This window comes from Peromyscus eremicus, chromosome 14, assembly GCF_949786415.1.
Source record: "Peromyscus eremicus chromosome 14, PerEre_H2_v1, whole genome shotgun sequence".
NCBI lineage: Eukaryota > Metazoa > Chordata > Mammalia > Rodentia > Cricetidae > Peromyscus > Peromyscus eremicus.
Genome location: NC_081430.1, coordinates 66,035,725 through 66,063,675, shown reverse-complemented (window position 1 = coordinate 66,063,675; position 27,951 = coordinate 66,035,725). Strand labels below are relative to the sequence as shown.

General features: G+C 40.3%; 1 protein-coding gene across 1 annotated transcript in view; it reads left to right on the top strand.

Annotated features, from left to right (window-relative positions):
• The window catches only part of Itgb8 (integrin subunit beta 8), an 85,818-nt gene extending 58,067 nt beyond the window's left edge, over window positions 1-27,751 (top strand). The window contains exons 7-14 of the mRNA XM_059279466.1: window positions 2,560-2,655; window positions 6,313-6,402; window positions 9,876-10,010; window positions 12,299-12,701; window positions 15,097-15,322; window positions 16,289-16,395; window positions 25,723-25,886; window positions 25,979-27,751. Coding sequence (XP_059135449.1) covers window positions 2,560-2,655; window positions 6,313-6,402; window positions 9,876-10,010; window positions 12,299-12,701; window positions 15,097-15,322; window positions 16,289-16,395; window positions 25,723-25,886; window positions 25,979-26,101 — 1,344 coding nt within the window. The 3' untranslated portion in view covers window positions 26,102-27,751. The remainder of the gene's footprint in view (window positions 1-2,559; window positions 2,656-6,312; window positions 6,403-9,875; window positions 10,011-12,298; window positions 12,702-15,096; window positions 15,323-16,288; window positions 16,396-25,722; window positions 25,887-25,978) is intronic.
• Window positions 27,752-27,951: the final 200 nt, after the last annotated feature.

The following is a 27,951-nucleotide window of genomic DNA, read 5'->3' as shown; positions in this document are numbered from 1 at the left end:
TGCTATTAAGATAATATTTCCAATGTATCTAGATTTGTCTTACTTTTTACTTACTCCCTGTAGCTTAACTGGTATTACGCAAACTGTCACAAATCTATTTTAAGGTCATGTACTTTATTAGGAACAGGAATAGGAATTTGGCTGGAAGAATTTATACTTAGGAAATTTTTTTTCTATTACTTTAAAATTACATTCCTAAGAATTGCTCTGGGCAGAATTTTTCTTATGCAAACCCATGTGTTAACACTTTTCAGGCCTTTTCATGAATTGGTTTCATATCACATCTAAATGCAACTAATAAAAACAAATACAGATAGAGTTTTGCTATGATGTCTCCTGCAGGTTGGGCCCAAGGCCTCATGTATGCTAAACATATTCTATAACACCAAGCACACCTGCTGCCCTAGTAGAATTTCTAAAAACAAGGCTGTATCTGTCCATATGCATAAATTTTAAATGCAGGCCACAGAACATTGGCTATAAGTAAGACTAGTTAATTTAGGTTTATTACTAAATTCACATAGTCTTCATATTACAGACATATTAACTAAGTTAGATTAACATTGGTGGGTATAACCTGGTGTAACCTAGTACGGTGGTTTGAAAGAAAATGGCCCGCAAAAGGAGTGGCACTATGAGGAGGTGTGGCCTTGATAGAGTAGGTGTGGTCTTGTTAGAGGAAGTGTGTCACTGTGGAGGTAGGCTTTGAGGTCTCATATATGCTCAAGCTATGCCCAGTGCGACAGTCCACTTCCTGTTGCCTGCAAGTCAAGATGTAGGACACTCAGCTACTTCTCCAGCACCATGCTTGCCTGCATGCCACCATGTTATGCCATGACAATGGACTACACCTCTGAAAATATAAGCCACACCAGTTGAATGTTTTTCCTTTATATAAGTTGCTGAGGTCATGGTGTCTATTCACTTCAATAGAAACCCTAACTAAGACACTTGGTAAACTACAGAACAGCTTGACCTTGACCTCCATGAAGTTAGGTAGGCTCAGTCACACAACCCTTTTTTGCTCCTATACTTTGGCACTAATGAATAGCCAGAGGCCACAGCAAGTGGAATCTGACATCATCCCTCTGTGGTTGTCTAATTACAAACCTGTTGTTTGAGACAATCAGTTTAATTCCTAGATGAACATTTATGGAAAGAAACAATACCTGTGCTGTGCCTTACTATATAATAGTAAAAAGCAACTTCTGCAGTTGTCAAACAGGAGGACAAGGCATTGCTGAGAATTGAAGCCAGGATCTTTTGTGCTCTAGGCAAGAACCCTACCAATGCATTCTCATCTTTGAATTAAACTGTATTTCCTTTCCTAACTCATCCCTAGCCTTCTAACAGCCACACACACCAAAAAGCTACGTTTAGCTTTTCACATTTTATTTACCATGGTAAAATGGCTCACAGTATATCATACAACCAAAAAAAAAGTATAATAATAAATTAAGAAGTCATTAATCTTCACTCTATATAGGACGTTAAAGAAGAAATCTTGGAGTGCGATTAGTTTTAAATACCTACTGAATAGATCTTTCTAATTTAATGTACTAGTGCCATCTTTCTAATTAACCAGCAACTGTAGAAAGTGGACCTCATGGAAATGTTACAGGATAGAACTGAAGGCTTCTGTTATCCAAGTGAAAGCCATGTGGTTTTCTACATCTAAAGAGTATGCTATGTCACAAGTCAAATCAAATGTTTGCATGCACACACACACACATATACACACAAATGTATGCAAAGATGTATATGTGCATACACACTGGATATGTATAAACAAATATATATTTTTAATTGTTTTACACGTCAAAATTTTCTGAGTTCTACCTCAGAATGCACTGTTGCTGGCATGTCTCCACTTCTGAGTATTATACTATCTCTCAGTTATATCATTTTCAGTTCACATAAACCTAACAAGGTTCTGATCCTCACTTTATTGTGTGAATTTGACCTTCTTTACTTTTCTGAGTAGTAGACTTTGATGGAGCTCTGCTTGCAAGACATCCTGACTTCATTAATATAGGTGTTGCATTTGCAAAGAGTTTACATGTTCCTTGACTGCCATAAGCAAGTAGACTCACTGTTATTCTAAGGCACTCGGTGGGATTAATCAATAAAACACTGATTGGCCGTTGGCTAGGCAGGAAGTATAGGCGGGGCAAGGAGGAGAATAAAGCTGGGAAGTGGAAGGCTGAGTCAGAGAGAGACACTGCCAGCCGCCACCATGACAAGCTGCATGTGAAGATCCTGGTAAGCCACGAGCCATGTGGCAAGGGATAGGTTTATGGAAATGAATTAATTTAAGCTGTAAGAACAGTTAGCAAGAAGCCTGCCATGGCCATACAGTTTGAAAGCAATATAAGTCTCTGTGTTTACTTGGTCGGGTCTGAGCAGCTGTGGGACTGGCAGGTGATAGAGATTTGTCCTGACTGTGGGCCAGGCAGGAAAACTCAAGCTACAGCTCGGTTTCTCCATACTGAAAGTCTGCAGATGTGTGAGGTTGAGCTGCTGACCTTCACTCCTGTCTTTGCTTCTTGTCCATTACAGGAACATCCATCACTAGGCCAACTTTCTGAAAAGTTAATAGACAACAACATAAATGTCATTTTTGCAGTTCAAGGAAAGCAGTTTCATTGGTACAAGGTATGTTCATACCTGCAACATCAAAGTTAAAAAGCTTGGATTGGTGGTTGAATTGAGGCCGTTTTCAGAAGCAGGGATGGGGGTTCTGGAATTCTGATACACTATGTAAATTTAATAATGTCTCAAGGTGAACTTTACTGTAGCTAGAGTTTTCCTGCCTGGCCCACGGTCAGGGCAAATCTCTCTCACCTGCCAGTCCCACAGCCGCTCAGACTCAATCAAGTAAACACAGAGACTTATATTGGTTACAAACTGTATAGCCATGGCAAGCTTCTTGCTAGCTGTTCTTACAGCTTAAATTAATCCATTTCTATAAATCTATACCTTGCCATGTGGCTCATGGCTTACCGGCATCTTCACATGCTGTTTGTCATCATGGCGGCTGGCAGTGTCTCTCTGACTCAGCCTTCCACTTCCCAGCTTTATTCTCCTCCTTGTCCCACCTATACTTCCTGCCTAGCCACTGGCCAATCAGTGATTTATTTATTGATCAATCAGCAACACATTTGCCATACAGAACATCCCACAGCACTTTACAGTATCTTATGTTAGCATTTAGGTGCAAATTCTAAGTCTGTGACACTCTAGGACCATGACATGTGGGCAGTGAAAGCTGGGTGAAAACTATACTCAATACACAAGGGCACAGCCTGACAACTAAGCTGGTACTGAATGTAACAATAATGGGAAACTTCCATCAGATGAGAAGTATTTCATATTCCAACTGTGTCCCTTTCATGTCTGAAGTCCTGCTTGTACCATGGTTCATGGCCATGTCCTTAAAATAGGCTGAGACTGGAGAAGAACAGCTGTCTGCTCTTTATTAATTTTTTTTGAGAACTTCATATATAATCACTGTATTTACATCATTTCTACCCCCTCCTTTTCCTTCAACTCCTCACATGCCCCTCAACTCTTCCTCAAATTAATAACATCTTATTATTGCTAAATAATACACATATATGCATATATACATAATATACATCCCACTGTTTCAGTGTTGCTTTTATGTACATGTGTTCAGGTTTGACTTGGGATTAGATAATTTACTAAGACCTGTCAGGGACTCATCCCTAGAGAAAAGTGACTTTTTGATTGCCTGTAGCTCTTCATCTAAGGGTGGGCCCTTATGAAAATGCTCCCATCCATGTTGGTACGTTGACTAGTGTCATCATTATGCAGGTCTTGTTGAGGCAGCCATATTGTTGAGATTTCATGGGTGAAGCTTCACAGTCATGTGAAGCAAGCATCTGAAGCAGGCATCCTGGTCCTCCTTCCTTACAATCTTTCTGCCCCTTCTTCCATGATTTTCCAGGAGCCCTGGGTGTAATTGTATTGTAGATGCACTGATTTCTCAACAGCACCAACACACCTAGTTTTGATCTAGATTATGAAGCAAAGAGCCAACAGAAGTCATGGAAGTGGCTAAGCCAGCCAATACTTCGTACATAAAAATCATCTCTGTGGTTCCCAGAACCCTTGAGTGTATGTGAGCCTCATAAGCAAAGCAAACATTGTGCATCAATACCAATCTGGAAGTGTGATGTAGCTCCCAGCAGAGAAGTGTTCCATGCCTGTGGCACTGCTGTCTCACACAGCCTTCTTAGAGTGTCTCTTCCAGCTACTCTGCTACTTGTTTCCAGGAGAACATAATAACCTCAATTGTCCTCTCTTCACTCAGCCTTCAACTCCTTTACAATTTTTTCTTCCTTCTACTCTCTAAACCTCCTGCAGTGGCCCATCTGCTTTGCCTTTATCTATCTATCTACTATCTATCTATCTATCTATCTATCTATCTATCTATCTATCTATCTGTTTGTCTGTTTGTTTACTTACTTACCTACTTACTTATTTACTTATTTGTTTATTTTGAGCCATTTGAGCAGCCACATTTTCTTTTGACTTCAAAAAAAAAAAATTCCGAAGCTCATTTCCATCTTCCACAAAGCTAGTGTTTCCTTCATGAGTTTACCTCATACCTAATGACAATGCTATCAATCTGAAAGTGCAATTTTAAGTGTATCACTTGTTCTGTTTGAAATTTATGATGAAACTTTAATTCCTTGATTTCCCAAATATATAAACATACCATGTAATCATTTTTTAAAATAATAGCAAATCGACATTCACATGAGTTAGTTCTGGCCCAAACTGAATGGTACAAACCACTAGAATAATGGCACAAACAGCTTCTGTTTGCTGAGTACCTGCCAACTTTCAGACACTGAGCTTAGAAATAGCCATTCTTCCAGTCCTCTTAGCTACATGTAACAAGGGGAGTATTATGAACATGCTCATTTTAAGATGAGCAAATATTTAGAGAGGTTAAAAGCTTGCCTGGTTTCCTAATGACTCAAATCTTGGGCTCTTAACCTTTAAGGTTAACAGCTGACCTTGAAATTCTATTCAGCTTTTTGTGTCTTTTGCCTCCTGCTTCTCTACTGCTTATTGTTTCTTCATGTGTTATTGACACCAGGGTTTATCCTTCCCTTTGTAAGTCTGCCATTGAACGATAAAATAGAAAATCAGGTTTATTATTAACTGAATTATGTACAAAGTAAGAATCACTGGACTCTCCAAGCCTGACAAGCTCTGCTCAGAGTCCAGTACCCCTACTGTCCACACTCTCACAGGTGTCATTTTTATAAACCACGTTTATCTTCCAGGCCCATTCTCTACCTGGTTACCTAGAAAATCCACGGAAAACACAGAGATATCCACAATACTCTCTATAGCAAAACGTTCTATTGAAATCATCCTTCGTTTTCAACAGCTAAGTCTCTCATAGGACTTAGGGAAATATGGCCTCTGTCCATCTCTCTGGCCTCATTCCCTAGACTGTTTCCTGCCTTGCACTTGTCCTTTCACTGTGCTTCTGATTGTTTGTGCACATACACTCTTCAGGCTGTACCTTTCCTGGGTGGCCTGGTTCTTGCTCTGCTTCCACCCCAAAGAAGCCATTCTCCTTCATTACTTCCTTAGCTCTCACTTATTCTTTGGACAAAACTTTTAAGTCACTTTCTCGGGGAAATAGTCCATGACAATGTTCCCCAGATTGAAATGTTTGCTAGTGTCCCTCCTCATAGTCTTACTCATCAGCTCCATGAAGCTCACACCTTAACTATGATCTTCATCCAGCCCAGCATGCCCCAAAGTGTCATTCCACAGAACAATATTCTTATTAAACATTTATCTATGTCACATGGGAACAGAGTTTAGTAACTAAAAGAGAACTGGAAATGTCAATTATAAATATTAAAGTATTTGCAAATTGCAGGCCTATTCTGAATAATTTGCAAATGTGCATTTTTGAATCTCTAAGTGGAGAAAACAACCATATAACTTTATCAGCTTATTTGCCCTCAGAACACTTTTCATATTAAAAATAGTTTAGGAAATGCTGAGCTAACTTTAATTGGATTTGAGGTCATGTAATTCAGTATATACATACATACTCATTTACACACAGACCACACATACTGATGCTTCTAGGTTCTCTGGATTGGCAATTCTCTTAGCTTCTTTGTGGTTTTTGTCATTTTTTTCATTCATATAATGGCTTGCCTTCCAGATAGCTACATTATGTTTAATGTCTTGATTATCCACTGTTTCCATGCTACTGTCATATTATGTACCTGTGACTCACATGTTTTACAGGATCTTCTGCCCCTTTTGCCTGGTGCCATTGCTGGTGAGATAGAATCCAAAGCTGCAAATCTCAACAATTTAGTAGTAGAAGCCTACAAGGTATGTATGTACAGCCTATACAATTTTCTCCAAGTCTACCATTTTTGTGGCAAGGTTCAAAGCAATACTGCTGCATCTTGCAAGGAGTGACAGGAAGAATGTAGGACTAGCTGGGGTTAGCCCTGAATGGACCACAAACCAGCAATGATGTCTGATGCTTGGAAGAGTCAGTTCTGTTCTCTGTGCCTCATTTGTCCCATGGCCAGGTGAACCAAAACTGGTCCAGCATCCAAGTTTCCTTCCAAATTGAAAATTCAGTGAGTCACCAGCTCATCACAAAAATTTGAATAGTTTCCTATATCATAAATTTAGCAATAAAACAAAAACCACCATGGTGTTATTTAAAAAAAAATCTTCAGGGGGTAAATGGACTCTCTAGGATATAGAGATTACAAAGAAGGCTTAGTCAGGGTCTCCTTGGTCAGTCATTGTAGTGTTCAGTCAATTATCATTTTTTATCAAAACAGGCCAAAGTTTCCTTTCTCAGTTTTCCTCTTGGATCATTGGCTGTATGTTGTCATCGTTCATGATGTTTTAAGGGAACATCTGGTCTCTCAAACTGGATCATTCCTGCATTAAAAAAGCTCTATTAAAATGTGCTAATACTTACTTTTCTTTTCATGTCCGTCACTTCCTATACATGACTTCACTTAAGCGCACATCTGACCTTTCAGGCAGCAATTAGTAGTACTATTGTATATTTGTAGGAACAAAGTAAGCAAATTAACCATAGTTCATACAGCCAATAAGCAGAGGCATCAGGATGAAATTCCAGGTGTTAATCCACGCCTCAGCTGCTGTCAGCTGTGTGATATGGCCTGTTGATCTTCCTTTCTTTGATTTTTTTAATAGGGTGTCAAAAACTATGCTTTATTCTTCCATGGATTTATGGGCCAGTTATAAAGTCTCACTTCTCCAGATTTTCTGCCTGCCTGCTTGCCTGACATGTAGAATTACAGTGTTGAGAGAGCCACAGAGCTGTGAAAAACCTCAGGCTGCTTTGTTAATTGTCTTCAGACAGCACCTGCTTGCAACTTGCGTTCAAAGCAGGGAGGCGGGAAGCAGACACAGGGCAGAAAATGAAGAAACTGTTTAAACATATTATTCTTTAAAGAAAATAAATCTTGCTAGGTTTGTTTTTCCCGAGGATGATTTTTTTTTGTTTTACTGTCTGAAAACTGCATAGAATGAAATGAACATGGATATCTTAAATTACATCTCTCACTAATAAAAAAAAAAAAGGTTAGATCCTATGGCTGAAGAGACGGCTTAGTGGTTAAGAACACTTGCTTCTCTTCCGAAGGACGGAGGTTCAGTTCCCAACACCCACATGGTGGCTTACAACAATTTCCAGGAGATCCATCACCCCTTTCAGGCCTTCATCAGCACTGCACACACTTACATACGTGCAGGCGAAACATTCACACATACTTTTTAAATGTTAGATCCATAGAATTTTGTATCAAGAAAAGGAGAACATATCATTCCTATCAGTAGTTTGTTCTCAAGAGTCATCCAAATGAAAAGGGAGTTTATGCATTTAGTCCTTTCAATTACTACAGTGTGCCTCCATTATATTATCCCAAAATACATAAATTGGTTTCTTTTCTGCCTTTTCTGCTTATTTGGTAAGCCCAGGATAGCCTTGTACTCCTGATTCTGCTGCCTCAGCCTCCTCCTGAGTCCCAAGATTATAAGCATATACCACCACATTTAGCTTTCTTTAAACCTTTGTGTCAGACTTATGAAAAATGAGACAGGGAGCTATGAGTGAGACATTGGCTCAAACAGTAAAAGCAGACCAGCACTGTTCGGCCTTACATTCTTTGCCTTGTGCAGATGTGCAACTACCTTAGCCCACTGTGGTTCTGTATAACATTGCAGTGGAAGAATATTAGTGAACTCAACAAAAACTGTCTTTGGCTAAGCCAATCTCCTTAAGACTCTATCTATTATTTTTTATGTGTGTATATCTTTAAAATTCTTTTAGAATTTTATTTGTTTTCAAAGCTCAACAGAAACAATTCACAATTCATTGAAGTATTATACATCAGAAAAAATAGTGTCTCTCCCAACACCTCCTAGATATGAAATGGAATCTGTCCTTTCACCAGAACCTTGATTTCCAAAGCACAAAGATGGAAAATATTGCAGAAATTCGTCTTCATATGATACTTCAAAGACATTAACCCAAGTGGTTTGAGCTCTAAGAGGAACAGCAAGCGTGGCATGCTGAATGTGCTACAATGGGAGGCAGGTTCTGCCCTGACAATCAATACATATCCACATCATTTTACACCATTGAACCTTTCTCCTAGTTTGCCAGAATTATTTGGGATTGCAGTATATGAGCCCTTGGTGAGAGGAAAATTATGTGTGTGTGGGGGGGTGTCTAAAGTAGTCTTGTCTACACAAATAATATTCATAAACTTGAGGAAAGCATCTTCTTTAGAGGATATGCTATCAGAATTCCATGATCAATTATTCATCAATGGGTACCTATCTCCTTATCAAAGATACGTTGAAGAAGTAAAATCACTTAACTAAAGAATTAGAAGCTACTGGAAGTTTTATCCACATGCTACAACTCATTCTCCTTGCATAGCTGCCTGTTTCACATTTCTGTTATTTTTTGTTTGCAAGTATAAATTTAGGATTTTTGCATGTGCCAGGCTCAGATTTATGTGACCAAATGCATGCATATCTAAAGGACATATTTAAAATAGCTGTATCCCTTGGAACTGAAAGATTGTGATGGAAGATGTTAGTGTGTGCCCAATACATGGCATCATGCAGTAGATATTTACTGAATGAGCCTATGAATGATGGTGTAAATACATGCATGGTTTTATACCCCCCTAAGAAGTCTTGCTTTAGAATTAAGGCTTGGAAAAAACATTACAGATGCAGGCAAGCATGGAGACTTGATAAAACCCTAAGCCCTTCTTAGAGAACCTTGTATGATAGTGTTTGTATGGGGATTCCTGTGCATAGCCACAGTTTAGAAATGCCACCCCCACAAAACTATATGTTTCGACTTTATATTTATAAAACACTAGCTTTTCGTGAAAATCAAAAGCATTTGAAATTCAAGTTTCTTTTGTCAAAACTATGTTCCCTGCTGTAAACTGTCAAAATTCACTTGTTATGAAGATGTTTCTTTAAATTTCATCATTAAATATCAGCATGATTTTGAAAGATTATCATTTCAGCACTGGATAAGAGATATTTCTATAAGTGATTAAAATGTGTAATCACAGATGTGTGGAAAATCAAGCCATTTAAACACAGTTGATCATTCAATGTTTCTTACTTGTTTTAAATATAATTAGGTTGTTATGAGGAAGTACTATTTTATCTTTTTTTCAGAGCTAGACTTTGATTAAGTTAAATATTAAATCTAGAATGATATAATGCACGAGTCTGCTTTGTTGCTATACTGCAGTATGTAATTAAAACCAATGTTTCTGCAGAAACTCATTTCAGAAGTAAAAGTGCAGATGGAAAACCAGGTACATGGTGTCTATTTTAACATCACTGCCATCTGTCCGGATGGGGCCAGAAAGCCAGGCACAATTGGATGTGGAAATGTGACAAGCAATGATGAAGTATGTGTGGTCTGTTTTTCTTGTTTAAGATAAATTTTTTGGTGTACTTTCTCATGAAAAAAAAAATCAAACTACTATAAAAAATTTACTACTAACTACAAGAGTCTTGTTTCAACTTTAAAGTAGCCTTGTCTCTTCTCAAAATTTCTTCCTAATTGACTATTTTCTCAAATTTTCAAGTTAACACAAATATGTATTGCGTTAAGTACTTATTAAATATTAGTAGAAATAAATTTTGTGGCACAATTGGTCTAATGAGGAAACTACATCCCTTAAGCAAGCAGTATCTGTAGTTATACTAGTGACAACGTATTTTTAATTTCAAATCTGCTCATTCTCAGAGTATGAAATTGAAAGTAGCCATAGGAAAGAATGGGACAGTTGATAAAAGTTAAGAATTCCAAAATCTTTCACTTTGTGATGGCCTCAAGAATGAGATAAAGAAATTTGTTAAAAGCAGTCAAATTGGAGGGATGACATCATTTATATAATAACTAGAAAGGGTTGGGATGCCAAGAGGAGAACTCCAGGTTTCAGCATTTTCAAGAGACAGGACCAGATAAGAAAGTGATTCTCCAAGAACTGCCACAGCAGAGCATAGCATGCAGATTATGCTCTCAGCAGGGTCCTGGGGCTGTGGGGTGTCACCTCTCCAACATCACTTACTTAGATTGTACCTGAATGAGCTGGGTGAGAAAATTTCAAATCTGTCTTCCTTCTCACTCTAAGGTTCTGTAATTTTATTACTTTAATTCCATCCTGTGTTGGGAAGGAGGAGTTTTCAAAGTCCTAAAGTTCTAAGATTAAGTCAAAGGGAACACTTTTTCCTCTTTAGTTAGAATAAATTTTTCCTCATGAGAACATTACAAACTGTGGGTAGTGTGACTGTGCCCACAAGCCATGTATCTTTAATTAATTATCTCAAGCTTCTAATTCTGTAGTTTCCTCTATAATTATTCCTTGGATATTGTTCAAAAGACATCATACACTAGTTTAAATAATACACATTTGATTTCTGCAAAAGTTTTTGTAGTAATGTAACACTAAGCTAACTACTTAAAAACAAAGTCTTTCAAGACTCTCAAATTTATAGCAATGATTGACCTTCCTTCTTACATGTTTTTCTTTCTTTGACTATATCACCTTCAACTAAGTTGTATAAACAGTTTGACTCCTGGGAGCAGTTTCATTCTTCTAGTCATAGTTGCTAGCAGTGACCACATCATTCTACACATCTGTGAATCCTTAAAATTCTTAGAGGTAGAAATAATTTAAGTACAAACCAACACCAACTGCACTGATTTTTATGTGATAAATCCAACTCAAATACCTTGCACATGAAAGCCTAAGTATAGGTCTTTCATTTCATGCTACATAAGTTCCTACTGAAAAGCCCAGAATACGTTATTTTAATGTTGGAATTTAATTATTGATATGAATGTTATACACACACACACACACACACACACACACACACACACACCTGTTTGTATAAATTTTCTGATTTGCCAAAGCATGTGAAGATGGAGAGTCAGAAAATATAGATATTAAATCAATCATGTTATGGAAAAACAAGGAATTAGAGAACAAGGAAAAACACTGTCAGGAAAATAAACTGTAGTTTTGGGAGGAAAAAAAACCAAATTCTTAATTCTTGCCAGTACATTATTTAGTTCTGGAATGATTTCTCCACTGTGACAACAGAATGATTCTGTATTGAGGTCTTGAAATTGGAGAATAAGTCCTAAGCCTCTTTCTCCTGAGTAACATCAGAGACAGCATCGTATTCTCCTTCATGGACAACCTACATGTGCTAAAGATCAACTCTGGGCCTTTATTTTGGCCTCTAGAAAATAGAATATAAATAAATAATATTGTCCATAGGAATACCTCAGGGTTCTGAGCCAGAAGAGCAGAAGCCTATTACTTTGGTTCATTGTTTCCTAATGCCAAATGTTCACTAACCCCATATTTCCAATTCAGAAAATAAATTACTGTTTCACCAGTTTTCTATGAAATCAGTTATCTAAGGGGGCACAAACATGTGAGGACAAATGGACACATGGTAATTTACAGGCCATTAGCAATTGTTGCTTCCTTTAATTCTAATTAATCGGGTAAAAATGGAATTAAAAGGATATTTTGCACCTACATATGAAAGAGATTGCATGTGTGATTTGTAAATATTATGTCTCTAAGATGTTCATTGTTGATTCAAATATTATTACTGAATATAGTATCAGTATCAAAGGATGTAAATATATTTCCTTTTTCCTTTTTTAATTTAGGCTCTTTTCAATGTAACAGTTGTGATGAAAACCTGTGATGTCACAGGAGGAAAAAATTATGCAATAATCAAACCTATTGGTTTCAATGAAACCACTAAAGTCCACATACACAGAAGCTGCAGCTGCCAGTGTGAGGATCGCAGAGAGCGCAAAGGACAGTGTGCTGAAGCGGCCCTGGATTCCAAGTGTCCACAGTGTGATGACAGCAAATGTCATTTTGATGAAGACCAGTTTCCTTCTGAAACTTGCAAGTTGCAGGAGGATCAACCTGTCTGTAGTGGCCGAGGAGTTTGTATCTGTGGGAAATGTTTATGTCACAAAACCAAGCTTGGAAGAGTATATGGCAGATACTGTGAAAAGGATGACTTTTCTTGTCCATATCACCATGGAAATGTGTGTGCTGGTGAGTTGATACACAGGCAGTTTGAATTAATCACAACTATATTGACATATACATGTGTGTATCTTTAAATCTGATGTGATGAAATGTTGCCACTCAACCCAAATCAAAGTTTAAAGCCTCATAGTCTATGAAATTAGGTCATGGCAAGATCATGTTTATATTTTTAGTTTGAGTATAGCAACTATTTTTTAAAATCAAAACCTAAAATTAAATATGAATCTCATGTATCCCTTGATCTTGGAAAGATTTACACCAGAAAAGGAAGTTACTGGTGATAGCTGACATGTTTCCTAGAAGAATGGGGGGTATTCTTCTATAAAGGTCTGACTCATTCCAACAAGTGGTCCCCCTCCTGCTTGCTCAGAGGATTTTATTTCTGTCAGGATGAGGGGAAGTGAGCTATAAAAATATAATTCCACTCACTGGAAAATTCTTAAAGCATCATTGTATATGGTATTATAAGTTTGCAGCCATTCAAACCTCGCCAGTTTATTTTTGGAAAGCCACCAGCAACAGAATGGACAAAGAACAATGTTCTTCAGAAAGCACTAGATTGCTAAGTAATCCAGAAGATTCCCTCTGGCCACACACAGACCAGATTTTGCAATGAAATAGGATAAGATAAAAATATCAAGATTACTTTTTTGGCTAACTCAGTTCACTGCCACCTGCTGGTTAAAGTCCAGAAAAAAACCTATGCAGCATTTGAAAATTGAAACAAATTATTGTTTTAAAATAAACTACCTGTAATTTTAATTCCTTGATTGTTTCTCCATGAAAAGGTAAGTTTGCTTATCATAAAGATCTGTTTTTGTATGTGCATGTTAGTAAGGACATATGTGTTAAATTTTCGGAAAATGAAAATCAAAACCTACAAAATTTAACTCTCTATTCTTATAAGGCAGAAATCTTGTTGTAAATTACAGAAAAACACTATTACACGCCATCTTTTTATTCTATTATATACACAAAACACTGTGCTCTAGACACTTATTCAGCTGTAACTGGAATTGTGGATAGGAAAGAAGATAACTTCAGAATAAACCAGCAGTTGTCTATTATATTTTATAGGGAAAAAATATTTTACAGGGAAGAAGAGAATGAAGTTTGTCATCAGTCAATAGAACAGTCTCTCAAAGCAGTTTCATATACAATGAGAATCTGAAAATCTCAAAAGTCGATACACTGACTCTGTCTATATGATTGTAGCCACATACCTCACACACACAGAGGCAACTGAAATCTGCTTTGAATTGCTGTGGGAGTGCAAGCTACAAGGCTGACATGCATTTCCCCTACCACTTTCCCTTGGGAATGAAAACTCATGTTCACAGGTCAACTGGCTGGGATTCAGCATGCTAGCTACATCAGGGAAGGGGATATAGTAGACATTTGTTTGCCTGGACCTCATTTGTTTCACAGTTAGCAAATTGAGCTGATCCAGCAGTAGGCTCTATGGAACAATTAACTTGTGAGTTATTCAGCAATAAAAGAAGGGAGAGAGAGAGAGAAAAGAAGGTAGAAAATAGAAGGAAGAAAAGAGGGGGATTACAAAGAGATTAAAAAAGCGTAAAGAAAGAAAGAAAAGGGAAGGGTGATTCATAGGCAAATAAGCTTGAGAAATACTATATAAAACATAAAATGTACCTCCTTTTGAGACTTCTATTTCACATTGGCATATTAAATTTGGGATACTTTCTATAGTCTAAAATCCATTTAATAATGTGTATCCAAGATTTTCTCAGGTAAATTGTCTGCATAAATGCTCCCCTCCCACACACACACACACACACACACACACCCACACACACACACCCCTTTCTCTTTCTCATTGTACAGCCTAGTAACAGCTCATAGCACAGATGAAGCCTGCCTTCATGAAGGTGTTGAGGATAAGGGGGATTATTTTAGCTTCTCGGAAAACCTATCTTTAACCATGCCTGAATATACAGAAGCACTAACATGGCTGCCTGGTTATCCTGCAAAAGTTTCCTAGGCTCCTAGCAACGGTGACTAGGGTAGACTGTGGAATCCATTGACCAAATACTTACTTGCTGATTTCAAGTCAGCCTTTATGGCTTCATTATATTTATGTACTTTTAATTTAAAAATTGAAGCACAATGACATTTAAGAAGTTGGGCAACCACCAAGTAGGGGCTTTCTTTATACATGTTAGCATAATATATTGAATATATTGGTATGGGAAAATTATCTACAATAGAACAGCTTTTAAAACAGACACTCCTAGATCTTGGCACTGCTTTGTCAAAACAAGTAGAAACGGATGCTGTTTCCCTTCATAAAACTGTTACATGTTTCCATTAAAAAGAAAGAGGCATTACAAGGTTAGTGAGTGGGACTGGTGACCCTGATCTTGGTGTGATTTTGTTGCAGGGCGTGGGGAATGTGAAGGTGGCAGATGCCAGTGCTTTAACGGCTGGGAAGGAGATCGGTGCCAGTGTCCGTCAGCCTTAGCACAGCACTGTGTCAATTCCAAGGGCCAAGTCTGCAGCGGGAGAGGCACCTGTGTATGTGGCCGGTGTGAGTGCACTGATCGCAGGAGCATTGGCCGCCTCTGTGAGCACTGCCCAACCTGCCATCTGTCCTGCAATGAAAACTGGTATGATTCTATCTCCAGCATGAACAAAGCAGTCCTTGCTGAAGGCTGTTTTTGTTCTTTATTCTGCCGCCTTTAATCTTAGTTGCTGGATCCTTAGTTACTATCATACAAAAATAATGATGATGATGATTTTTAAAAACTGAATGGGAAATTTTAAGAATTGGGATACTAAAATTCCCATCTTTGGCTAGTAAGTTGCTTTGGAAAAATTAGAACAAATCTACATAAAGTCACTACTGTATTTGTTTGGTTTTTAAAAATAATTTTCTGAAAATAGAGGCTGCCAGCTAACCTACTTATTGCCATTTAGCTTTGTGATATACAATAAGTTGCTAAAACTCTCTGTGCCTCTGGTTAAAATTAAAACTAATAACAATACCTTTGTGAAAGAATTATAGTTGCTATGAGCACTTGGGATGCATAAATGGAAAGCCCTGTGTTACATGACAATGACATTATTATTTTGTGCTAAAAATATTTTCCAATATCAATCTGAGACCTGCTCAAAGAACACTTGTGTAAATGTCACTGTGCCTCCACTTTGCTTGTTCAAGTTTTTAAAACATGTACTTTTTGAGATCAGTAATGCAAAAAATAATTTTAGAAATATGCAAAGTAATTTATTTAAATCATTTAGAAATACAATGTTTTAATATGCTGGTGTTTATTTATTTGCTACTGGGGATTGGATCCAGGTCTCACACATGTTGAGCAACTACTCTACCAAGCAACATATCCTGCCTTTTTTTTTCTTTTTTTCTTTTTACTTTTGAGACAGTGTTTCACCCTAGCTGGCCTCTGAATTTAGCTCAGGCAGCCCTAGAACATATAATCTTCCTGCCTTAGCTTTCGTATAGCTGGGATTACCAGCTTGGGCCACCAGGCCTTGCTGATGGGATTAGTTCCTAATGGACCTAATCAAGACTGCCTTTTTGCAGTAGTAACCCTGTCCCATTCCCTGCACAGGAACTGCATGCAGTGCCGTCATCCTCACAATCTGTCTCAGGCTGTACTCGATCAGTGTAAAACCTCCTGTGCTGTCATGGAACAGCATCGTGTGGACCAAGCATCAGGTAAGTGTGTGGAGGCTCCTGGGGCTAAGGGGTCTGCCAAGTACCACTTACTTCCTGAAGGAAAGAGCAGTGGCTTCGTATTGATTCCACTATAAACATTTTTAAAACACTATGCCACAAATATAAAAAAAAAACTGTGCTTATTTGTATATACAATATTGAATTGAGTTGGTGATCCATTTTTTAATCTCTCAGAGATGGAATTCGTAAGTGGTCAGAATTCCCTTCTCATCCTCACAGCCCTATTTCTGTGCTGCCTACCTCCACCAAGGAGCATGCAAAGTAATTATCTAGACATACTTCCGTGAGCCAAAATATAGGTTCCCCGTGTAGAATAATTTCTTTAAGAGGTCAGAGCCGTGGTTTTTCTTCATAACCTAAATTTACTGATGACCCTCCTCATATCTAGCTAAACTTCATTCTCCTGTTTCAGGTGAAAACCTAAGATTTTAAGTGATCATCTGCTGTTGCAGTATCCCTAACTTCCAAAGGTTATGAGGCTAGGCATGTAGCTCTGTTGGTAGAGCACTTGCCTGGCATGGGCAAAGCCCCATGTTCAATACCCAATATCACATAAAACTAGGCATCGTGGTACATAACAGAACTTGGAAGGTGGTGCCCAGAAGATCATAAGATCAAGGTCAGTTTCAGATCATGGGGAATTCAAGATCCTGCTTTTAAATTTTAAAAGAAAAAAGAAACAAAGAAAAATGAAAAGGTGATGTATAAATAGGAAAGATGTGAGAGCTATGTTCAAAAACTACTTCTAAACAAGTTTATTGGGGTACTCCCCCTCACCTCCCCCCAAAAAAAACCCAAAGGCCACTTTGCACAGGCCTAAGCTGTACAACTATCCATGACATAGAAGCTATACGTGCAGTTAAATCTTCAGAAACACACCCATTGCTTCTACTATTTCAAGAAACAGAGAAGCTAGCCCTCACAGGGACAGCAGAGTAGAAATGTGCTGGACGTCTTAGTTTCCCATATTTCATTCCCACCCATGCTTATCTTAGCCCACAGTGAATTTGGCTCAGAAAAGAGTCCCATGTTGCGGCGCGCCCCGACCAGCGGGGAAGCAAGACACGACTCCAAGATTCTTCCTCTATCACGGTTTTATTGAACACTGCTCGGTTATGGCTTCTCGGGAGAGCTGGTACGGGAGGAGGGCCCCGGGCGCCGGGGCAAGCTGGCTTATATGCAGGTTCTGGGGGCGGAGCTTGGGCGGTAAGCTGATTGGTCAGTACTATCGGGCGGGAGAGCGACACGTTAGCATTCGGGATAAACAGGAAACCAGCGCCATCTTGTAATGGCGTTTGAGCCAGCGGACTGCTGCAGTTCCCCCTTTTTGTTTTTGGCAACCCAGAGCTAGGAGTCTCCTCATGATGAGCTTCCTGCTCGATGGGCGAGTGCTGAGTAGGAGGAACAATGATACTCTCAAAACGGGTGCAATGAGCATAGCTCTCCGTGTGCAGGAGCAGTATCATAGGCTTCCTAATCGGGTGCAATGGGCAGAGCCCTCCGAGTGCAAGGACAGCCTACAGTTCCCTCAGCTGGGCCAACCAGATACTTGGGGAACCGCCAGCATCCAGGGCGGCCATAGCATAAGTGTACGCTCTGTACGATTGCGCTTTATCAACCTACAGAGGATCCAACCCAGTATGACTAGACCAATCAAGCCCACTGTTCCCATCGCCCACACCCCAGCCCATTCCTTCACATAAGATGCAGCTGTGACCAAAAAATCAGTAAATTCTCCCAAGGTGGTCAAATGAGCACGCGTCTGATTTAGGGCAGCAATAGAGGCGGTGAAATTCAATTGTAACATTTCAAATTCTCAGGAAGGTCAGCATCATCTTCTCCATCTTCCTCATGTTGTTGTACCCCTCGTGTTAGTCTTGTCGGCACCCAAATCGGGTCTCTTGCATTCTGTGGGAAAACACAAAGAGATCCCCTTGACCTACGTAATACGGGGTCAGGGCCCATCCATTTATTTGTTAGCACATCCTTCCATAACACCATCTCCCGAAGGACTGGTGTTGCGCCCACATGGCGATCAGCAGAGGTCTTAGATGCTTCATCCAAAGTTAAAAAATTAAGAGTGAAAAGAGCCAAGGAGAGGCGCTCGCCAGGGGTGCGCCCTATTCCCCCTTTTTGTTTTTGAAGCAGTTCTTTAATAGTACGATTTGCACGTTCCACTATGCCTTGTCCCTGTGGATTATAAGGGAGGCCAGTGGAGTGTTGAACATCCATTGTTGCACAAAAGGAATGGAATGAGGAAGAAGTGTAAGCCGGACCATTATCCGTTCTCAAGAACAAAGGCTTACCCCAGCTGGCCCATGCAGCTAGACAATGGGCAATGACATGGCGTGTCGTTTCACCAGTCATGGCAGTGGCAAAAATAATGCCAGAAAAGGTATCCACTGAAACGTGAACATATTTTTGTTTCCCAAACTCTGAGATGTGGGTAACATCCATTTGCCACGAGGCTAGGGGTTTCAGCCCTTTGGGGAGAACTCCTATATGCGGTGGATGGTGAAAGGCAACACATTGTTGGCATTTTTTGACAATCTTACGAGCTTGTTCCCTGGAGATATTGAACTTCAGGCGCAAGGTGTTAGCAGATACATGAAAATTATCATGGAACTTTTGTGCCTGTTCACAAGGTGTACTCATAATCCAAGCAGCTATGGCTATGCGGGTGGCCTCATCTGCCAACGTATTCCCGGCTGACATTGGCCCTGGAAGCCCGCTATGTGCTCGAATATGAGTCACATAAAAAGGTTGAGAGCGAAGTAACATCAAGGCTTGAATCTGTCTTAATACCGGCGCCACCATACTAGAAGGTTGTATATAGGCAGCAATTTCCAAATTTTTAAGTAAATTGACAACATATAGGGAATCAGAGACCAAATTAAAAGAAATATTAGGATATTTCTCAAAAACCTTTTGTATAATAAGACATTCTGCTACCTGAGGGGAGGTGGTAGGAAACTGGAAACTGTAGGTCTGACCATCGATGGACATGGCACCCTTGCCGGTCTTTGAGCCATCAGTATAAATTACAGGGGCATTCATGATGGGATTTTGAGATGTGATTCGAGGAAAATAAACAGTATCCTCCGAGGCAAATGTTAACAGAGGATGTTTAGGGTAATGGTTATCAATATATCCTGCAAAACTAACCACAAGAATAGCCCACCATGAGGTCGCACCTGTTAAAATCTCAATTTATTCTTTGGTGTAGGGCACTATCAATGTTGCTGGTGGCTCGCCGAAAAACTCAAGGCACCACTTTAGACCATTTAACGCCTGCCTTGCCACTAAATCAGGATAATAGTGGACATTTTTAGATCCCAATCCTTGTCCATGCAGCCACCAAAGAGGTCCATTCTGCCAAACCACTCCTAGAGGGACAACCTTTGTAGGGAGGATTACTAATTGGAATGACTGAGTATAGTCTAATCTTTTTAATTGAGCTGTTTTTAACGCTTCTTGTATCTTTTGGATAGAATTTTGAGCTTCCAATGTCAATTGTCGGGGAGAGGTCAAATCAGGATTACCTTCCAATATCTTATATAGGGGCATAAGATCTCCTTTTGGTATTTTCAAATATCCCATTAGCCAATTAACATTTCCTAAAAATTTTTGAAAATCATTCAATGTATGAAGGCATGAAGTTTGTAAGGTAATATTCTGGGGCATAATCTCATCTGGGGAAATACGGGTACCAAGAAAATCAACAAGTATGCCCTTTTGTAACTTCTCAGGGCTAATATAAAGCTCTGCATCTGCTAAAGCTTTCAAAAGGCTTTGCAAGCATTCTTCTACTTGCTCAACCTTTTCTCCAGTTATAAGAAGATCATCCATATAGTGTATAATTTTCAAATTGGGAAACTGACTTCGAATAGGGTCAATGGCGCGGCCAACATAAAGTTGGCACATAGTCGGGCTATTAGCCATGCCTTGTGGTAAAACTCGCCATTGAAAGCGTTCATCAGGAGCTTCATGATTAACGGCTGGAACTGTAAAAGCAAATCTAGGTCTATCCTCTTCATGAATGGGAATAGAAAAAAAGCAATCCTTTATGTCTATTGTTATCACAGGCCATCCTTTTGGTAATGCTGTAAGCATAGGGAGACCTCGTTGTACGGGTCCCATAATAACCATCTGTGCATTTATGGAGCGTAGATCATGTAACAATCTCCATTTTCCTGATTTCTTTTTAATAATAAAGATGGGAGAATTCCACGGTGACGTGGAAGGCTCAATATGATGTAACTGAAGCTGCTCTGCAACTAATTGTTTTGCCGCTTGGAGCTTCTCTTTTGACAAGGGCCACTGAGGTGTCCAAACGGGTGTATCAACTTGCCAGGGTATCTTTAATGGTTGCTTATCCTCAGAGGCCCCTATGAAAAACCCAACCCTTCTCTATACCTATGGGATGACGGCTGAACTGGACTACTTCTTCCCTGAAGGTTCCTTCCCAACCCCTTTCCTGGAAAATATCCCTGTTTCCTCATGATAGCTTGTGATGCAGGGGAATACTCATTGGTAAGCTGCAAATGCATCTGTTGTTGCACATCCCGTCCCCATAGATTAACGGGGAGTGATACAACGAAAGGTTGGAACTTTCCTTCTTGTTCTTCTGAGCGCCAAGTAAGCTCCTTAGCGCTCATGCTAGGTGTTTCTTGGTATCCTAAGCCTTGAAGGGACTGGGAGGCGATAGTAAGTGGCCACTTTGAGGGCCACTCTTCCTGTCTTATGACACTCCGGTCAGCTCCTGTATCCAATAATCCAAGGAATCGCCTTCCCTCTATTATTAATTCTAACGTAGGTCTCTGATCCAAACCCATGGCAAGCATGAAGGCATTTTTCCCTGTAGATCCAAACCCATTAAGGCCTCGTTCCCTATCAGAAGCTGGAAATCTAGAATGATGAGAGGGGAGAACCAACATCTGAGCTATGCGGTCTCCTGGAGCAATTGAAAACAATCCCTTGGGAGACCAGCACATAATCTTGATTTTCCCCTGGTAATCAGGGTCAATAACACCTGGCAAAACCATCAATCCTCTAATGGAACTACCTGATCTCCCAATTATAAGGCCCACCTCATTTTTATTTAATGGATTCATAAGATCAGTATCAATGGCCTGCACCCCCATAGAAGGAGTCAGTACCATTGAGGAGGCGGCACACAAGTCCAACCCTGTGGCTGCTGACGTGGCTCTTTGCCCTGATTGGAGGGAGGCGGGGGGAATTCCCCCGATGCCTCGTTCTGAATAGCCCCGAACACTTTCGGGCCCCGGGGTCGCGGGCCCCGTGATCCGTTTTTTGAGACCGCAGGGAACATCGGCTGGAGGGGCTGCCCATTAACATCTTTCACTGATCTACATTCATTTGCCCAATGTTTTCCCTTTTTGCATCGGGGACAGGTGCCTGGCATCCTCTGTTGGTCTCCTCCTGAAGGAGACCGACACTCTTTCTTTAGATGTCCTGGCTTTCCGCAATTATAACATTTTCCTTTAGAGCCACTTCCTCGGTTGACAGCTGTCATAACTGCTGCAGCGAGGCCAGCATTGGTGAGAGGGCCCCCTATCTCCCTACATGCTTTCAACCAAGCCTCAAGCCCCTTCTGTTTCCAGGGCGTGATAGCCCGTCTGCACTCCTTTGTACATTGTTCATAAATAAGTTGCTGCGTTAAGGGGAGAGCTGTTTCCATATCCCCAAAAATTTTTCCCGCAGCATCAAGCATCCGGGCTACGAAATCAGCAAAAGGCTCATTTGGTCCTTGAATGATCTTAGTAAGGTTTCCACTCACTTCTCCTTTTCTGACCAGTTTTTTCCAGGCGGATACGTGTATCTCTTTCACTTGATTGTAAATTTCAATGGGGAAGTTTATCTGGTTATTTACCCATTGTCCTTGACCCAACAACATATCCGCCGTCCAGGCTGGCTGGCCATTTTGTGCATTACGCCGGGCCTGAATTTGGGCATGGTCTGTGACCAGAGACCTCCATTCTAGATAAGTACCAGGGGGTAAAGCTGCCCTTCCAACTTCCTGATAGTCTGCCGGAGTCAAAACATCCTTAGCTATTCTGTCTAAAATAGACAGAGGATAATGGGCAGTTGGGCCATAGGTCTGAACTGCTTGTACTAGATCTTTTAACATCTTGTAAGATACAGGCTCATGAGACCTGACCTGTGTGTTTGGGTCCTCGAACACCGGGAAAGCATTTGCTAGTTTAGTCCAGGTTTTGGGAGGAATGCGATGACTTCCTGCGCAGCTTCCTGTACTCACTTGTGAGTTAGGAGCGAAGGGCGGTGGTCGTGATAGCTCGGCTCCGGGCCCTGGGCCATAGCTTTCACGCTCATACCCCGCAGCCTCCCTTTCTAGGTCTATCTCATCCTCAGTATCTAACTCTGAGTCAGAATCAGACAAATTAATAGCGGCCAGCTCCGACCATAGGTACGCTGGTGCTGAAGGTTCCCTTTCTGTATGTTGTAATTTTTGTTTCTTCTTTTCTCTTTTATTTTCTTTATGTTTAGAATTTTCTTTGCTAGCTTCTGTTTCCTTACCGGTTTCGGACTGACTATCCTGCCATTCTGCCATAGCCTTTCTCCCCTTTGCTACTGCTTCCTGTGCCTTTTCCTCATCCAGACAAGATTTCACCAATCTCCAAAAAGGCAAGGTGGCTCTTCCTAGATCTTGTTTGTGTTTTTCTAAATCTTTTCCTAGCTTTTCCCAGGAACTCATCGTGAGATCACCGGATACCGCGAACCATGGCGCATGTTGATCTATCTCTTTAAGCGCCCTTTTTATAGAACCGGAGGAAACATTAATATCCCTTGCACCCAGTAATTCCTTCACAGGTTTGACAAAAAACTCAATATGTGAGTCAAAGTTCCCCATCTTTGAAACTGATTTCTCTACACCAGGTTTACTCAAAGAAAACAACGAGCTAACGAAAGACTGTCCCCACTAAGGAGCTTTACTTTCGTTTCGCTCGCAGCAACACAAACTTTACTTTCGTTTCGCTCACAGCAACACAAACAAGTTTCCTCCGCGCGGTGGCAGCGCAGCCAAAAGCAGCACCCAATCACCAAGATAACCCACACAAAAATTATCAACGGGAAAAAGTCCAGCAAAAAGGCAAGATTGGTGTCATAGGCGTCAGTCATACCTTATGAGTACTCACCGTTCCCGTGTGAGGTTCTGAATCTTCGGCCCTCCTCCGAGTTGTTCGCAAGGTCCGAAGTTTCCCGGGTTTCGGCACCAGTTGCGGCGCGCCCCGACCAGCGGGGAAGCAAGACACGACTCCAAGATTCTTCCTCTATCACGGTTTTATTGAACACTGCTCGGTTATGGCTTCTCGGGAGAGCTGGTACGGGAGGAGGGCCCCGGGCGCCGGGGCAAGCTGGCTTATATGCAGGTTCTGGGGGCGGAGCTTGGGCGGTAAGCTGATTGGTCAGTACTATCGGGCGGGAGAGCGACACGTTAGCATTCGGGATAAACAGGAAACCAGCGCCATCTTGTAATGGCGTTTGAGCCAGCGGACTGCTGCACCATGTGCTGCCAGCTGAGGCTGCAGCAATCTCTCCAGAAAGCCAAGTGCCTCCTAATAAAGAAGGGCCCTACATGTCATTAATTATGTTAAGTAAACACTACTCTGACTTAAGTGTTGTTGCAAACAGTATTTCCTTAAATCTCCTTAGAAAAAGGCCCAGCCTGACCTCAGCTTTGAAGAGCATGACCAGGGGCAAAGGTTAGACCATCCATAACAATATGGGGAAAATGCATACAGATTTGAACCCTCAAAGGGTCCTCTGGCTAACACATTAGTAATATTTCTGAAATGCATCAGTAGCTACAGGGCTTCCCTCCCCTTGACAACTATTGTGCAAGGAGAGGAAAAGGGCATTTGTTAGGCACCTCAATTATCTGTCCACTCAATCACACTTACAGGGTCTTCTTTCAGTCTCTCTGGCTAAGCTCCCACCAGGCAAAAAGCCAAGAGTAGGATCAAGCCACATGCCCCTCTGAGGATTGGCTAAGTCAGCCAAAGGACCTCAGTCTGTCAGGACATAAGCCATGAGGGTCATTAACCTGAAGGGAGTTGTAGAAGATCAAATAGTACCATCTTTGGACACACATTCTATTTTCTGTCCCCATGAATCTTTAACAAGGAAGCATTATATTGTACTGGCATCTGTTGTTTCCATTCCAATAAGTAGGAATGGGTGTGTCTTTGACCTCCTCAAGGTCTTTTGTCACCAGTCACAAGAAATGGTCTCTATTAAGTCTACCTAGTTGGAAAAGACCTCTTGTCCCCATTACTGAAACTTTGCCTTGTTCAAGAGGCATGCTGGGTTATTATTGGACTTTCAGGCCAGAATCAGCCATACCTGGATGCTACTCTGCTTGTGGCCTTGGAACGTCCTCTCCCGAGAGGCTTTTTCAGAGGCAATTGCTACATTCAGACCAGGTCCCTGAAGCCTGCCGAATGGGTGGAGAAACACATGCTTCAATCCAGGAAGTGATTTTATGAATCTGGGGCAGCTTGTGAGCTCTGTGGAATACCCACTATTGTGCAACCATGTTCCTCAGAGATTAAAGTAGACTCCGGGCAAGCATAGAGCCTGCAAATTTTCCAGTAAGAGTTTGCCAGAGATTTGGTGCTAAAACAAAGGTCTAGCATGCTCCCTCTCCTAACAGAGCTTTTCTTTCTTCAGCTAGTGATCAATTGTTCTTAGAGAAACACATAATGAATTTGTGCAGGCAAACAGACTAGATTAGTAAAGTTAATTAGTGAAAGATGAGATAAGATATTTAGGTATTGTCTGAGATATGGCATTCTTACTTCTCAGAGGCATGATGTGTAATAAAAATGAAATCCTACACCAGGGTTTAGAGGAAATACTTATTTGCCTATTAGAGTGGTACTGAGTTTAGCTTCTGCAGATGTTTACTTTATTTTCCATTACTGCTGAACAACAAAGTAGGAGAAAGCACAAAAAGAGAAACACATGCTAAATGCTTGGGGCTGCTCAATAGTTTTTAATCATATTTCCACATAGTGCTGAACATTACACACCACTATAGCTCTCTCTGTTGTAAAGAAACTTACATGCAGGTAAGAGATATTGTGGATATTCTCCAAAGACAGGTTTACTGTTTTGAGTAAGCAGTAATGCCAGCCTCCTATTTTGAAAATATAGATTTGTAAATAACTCTGTTTCTGTTATAGGAATATAAACATCATTTATTTGACAGAAAACTTTTATTTACTTTTTTTTTAACCCATCAACTTGTTTTCTTTCTTGCAGAATGTTTATCTGGCCCAAGCTATCTGCGAATATTTTTCATCATATTCATAGTCACATTCTTGATTGGGTTGCTTAAAGTCCTTATCATTAGACAGGTGATACTACAATGGAATAGTAATAAGATAAAGTCTTCATCAGATTACAGAATGTCTGCTTCCAAAAAGGTTAGTGAATTCAGAGGATAGCTGTCAGTATGTGACTGTCCTGTTCTAATACTCAGCTTCTTCACTAATGCTACTATTTCTTCTCCACCAAGGATAAACTGATTCTGCAAAGTGTTTGCACAAGAGCTGTAACCTACCGACGAGAAAAGCCCGAGGAAATAAAAATGGATATCAGCAAACTAAATGCTCACGAGGCTTTCAGGTGCAACTTCTAAAGAAAGATTAAAACAACAACAACAATTATAATAACAAAACAACACTGTTGGAAACTGGATTTTTTTTTTACACAATTACTCTGAAAAAGTATAATATAAAAGTCACAGGAGGAGACAAAGTATTGAAGATTGTGCCACGAAGACTGGCAAGTGTCTTCACAACCATGTGACTCATCCAGCTGCTGAACCTTTCAGAGAACTATGTGTCTTACTACTGTTGGATACTAGTGTTGTAGCACTTTACTATAATATATAACTTATTTAGATCAGCGTAGAATGTAGATCATCTGGAAAGCACTGATTACACTTTACAGGTTCCTGTCATCCCTGCACTTCCCAGACACAGTGCTGTGAAACAGGTTGGCATGGTGTTGCCACCACAGTGCAGTGTTTCTTGCACACAACCTGCTGATGGAAAACATCTAGGAGTCACTGAAAGCAGTCAACCACACCAACTGGCATTGTCTAGACGCGCACAACCAGCTGAATAATGGTTAGTATTTCACTTCAGTTGGAGGTGAATAGATAAAACCTTAAACCTAAGGGGTGTTGCTTTTGAAACTGTGTGTTTTGGTGCATGTGCATTTCTGTTTTCTTCTCTTTTGCAAAATGAATATTGACTCCAACATCTTCTCTTTTTCGCATTTATACTCTGTTTTTTCTTCCTTCTGGAATAAGTTTATAATGTCATAGATGACTGGATTAAATAAGTGCTAAATTACTACTGCCATAGAAATCTATATGACAATGTCACTTTATTAGAATACTGGTTTTTAAAGCTGAATGTTAATAAGGGTCACTGTAAAGTTTCATCTAAGTCCACAGCTTCTTTGTCGGAAGATACAGAATTTTGTACTTTCTTACCTGTCAAACTGGATGTATTGTTTTACTATCTCATTAATCTAACCTGTAGCCTGAAATCCACAAGGTGTCTACAGAACTGCTTCAAGTGGAGTGCCCTTTTCTGAGTATGCTCTCTTGATTTTTACTCCAAGTTGATATCAACAGTTTTCAAAGGGAAAGCTGTACTATTTCCCCCCTGTGCAGTCTAAGGGCATTCTTTGAATCATCCCAACCTGACTCATGAGAATTAACAAAGGCATAAAATTGGAGAAGGGTGGGTAATATCTTAGAAATAAGCTAATTCCCTCTTTTTGTTAGCCAGGGAACTGAGGCTTGGAAAATATAAATGATTCACAAAAACACAGAAGCAACGAAGTGGCACTATTAGAGAAGATCTGCCTTATAATTACAGGCCAGCATTGCACAATAGCACACTACCTCTTAAATTTGCAAAATATCCATGGCAAAACTTAAAACATAATTTATTGAAGTCCTGAGTGTATTTTCATGAGAATATTTCAAAGCAAGGTAGAAAAGGGTACTTTAAATGGATTTGTGTATAAGCAGTTTATTGTTTTTCTCATTAGCCACATTCTGATAAGGCTTTGGTACAGCCCTTCCCTCCACACAGTGGCTATAAGAACAAGTCTCCTCGTGCTGTGAATGGCTCAGCTTAAAGCCTTCATGGAGAGGCTTGGTACTTGAATCCTAAATTCCAACTGTCCTACGTGTAGCACATGTTTTACCTGTGACAACAGAGGAATCTAAAGAAGTGTCTCTCCCAGGTTTGCTGCTTCCCAGAACCTTAAAGTTTTGCAATGCATTTTGATGAAGACTAACTTCCATTAGATATTGCACCCTAGGGGCCTGGAAAGCCTATATGCTATTTTCTAGCCAGCAAACACGACAAATCCCTTTGAAGTGCAGTGGTGATGCTGCTGACTTGAACTGTTTCTTCTGCCTCCGTGGGGGATGGGCATCGTCAAAATACTTGCACATTGTGACTG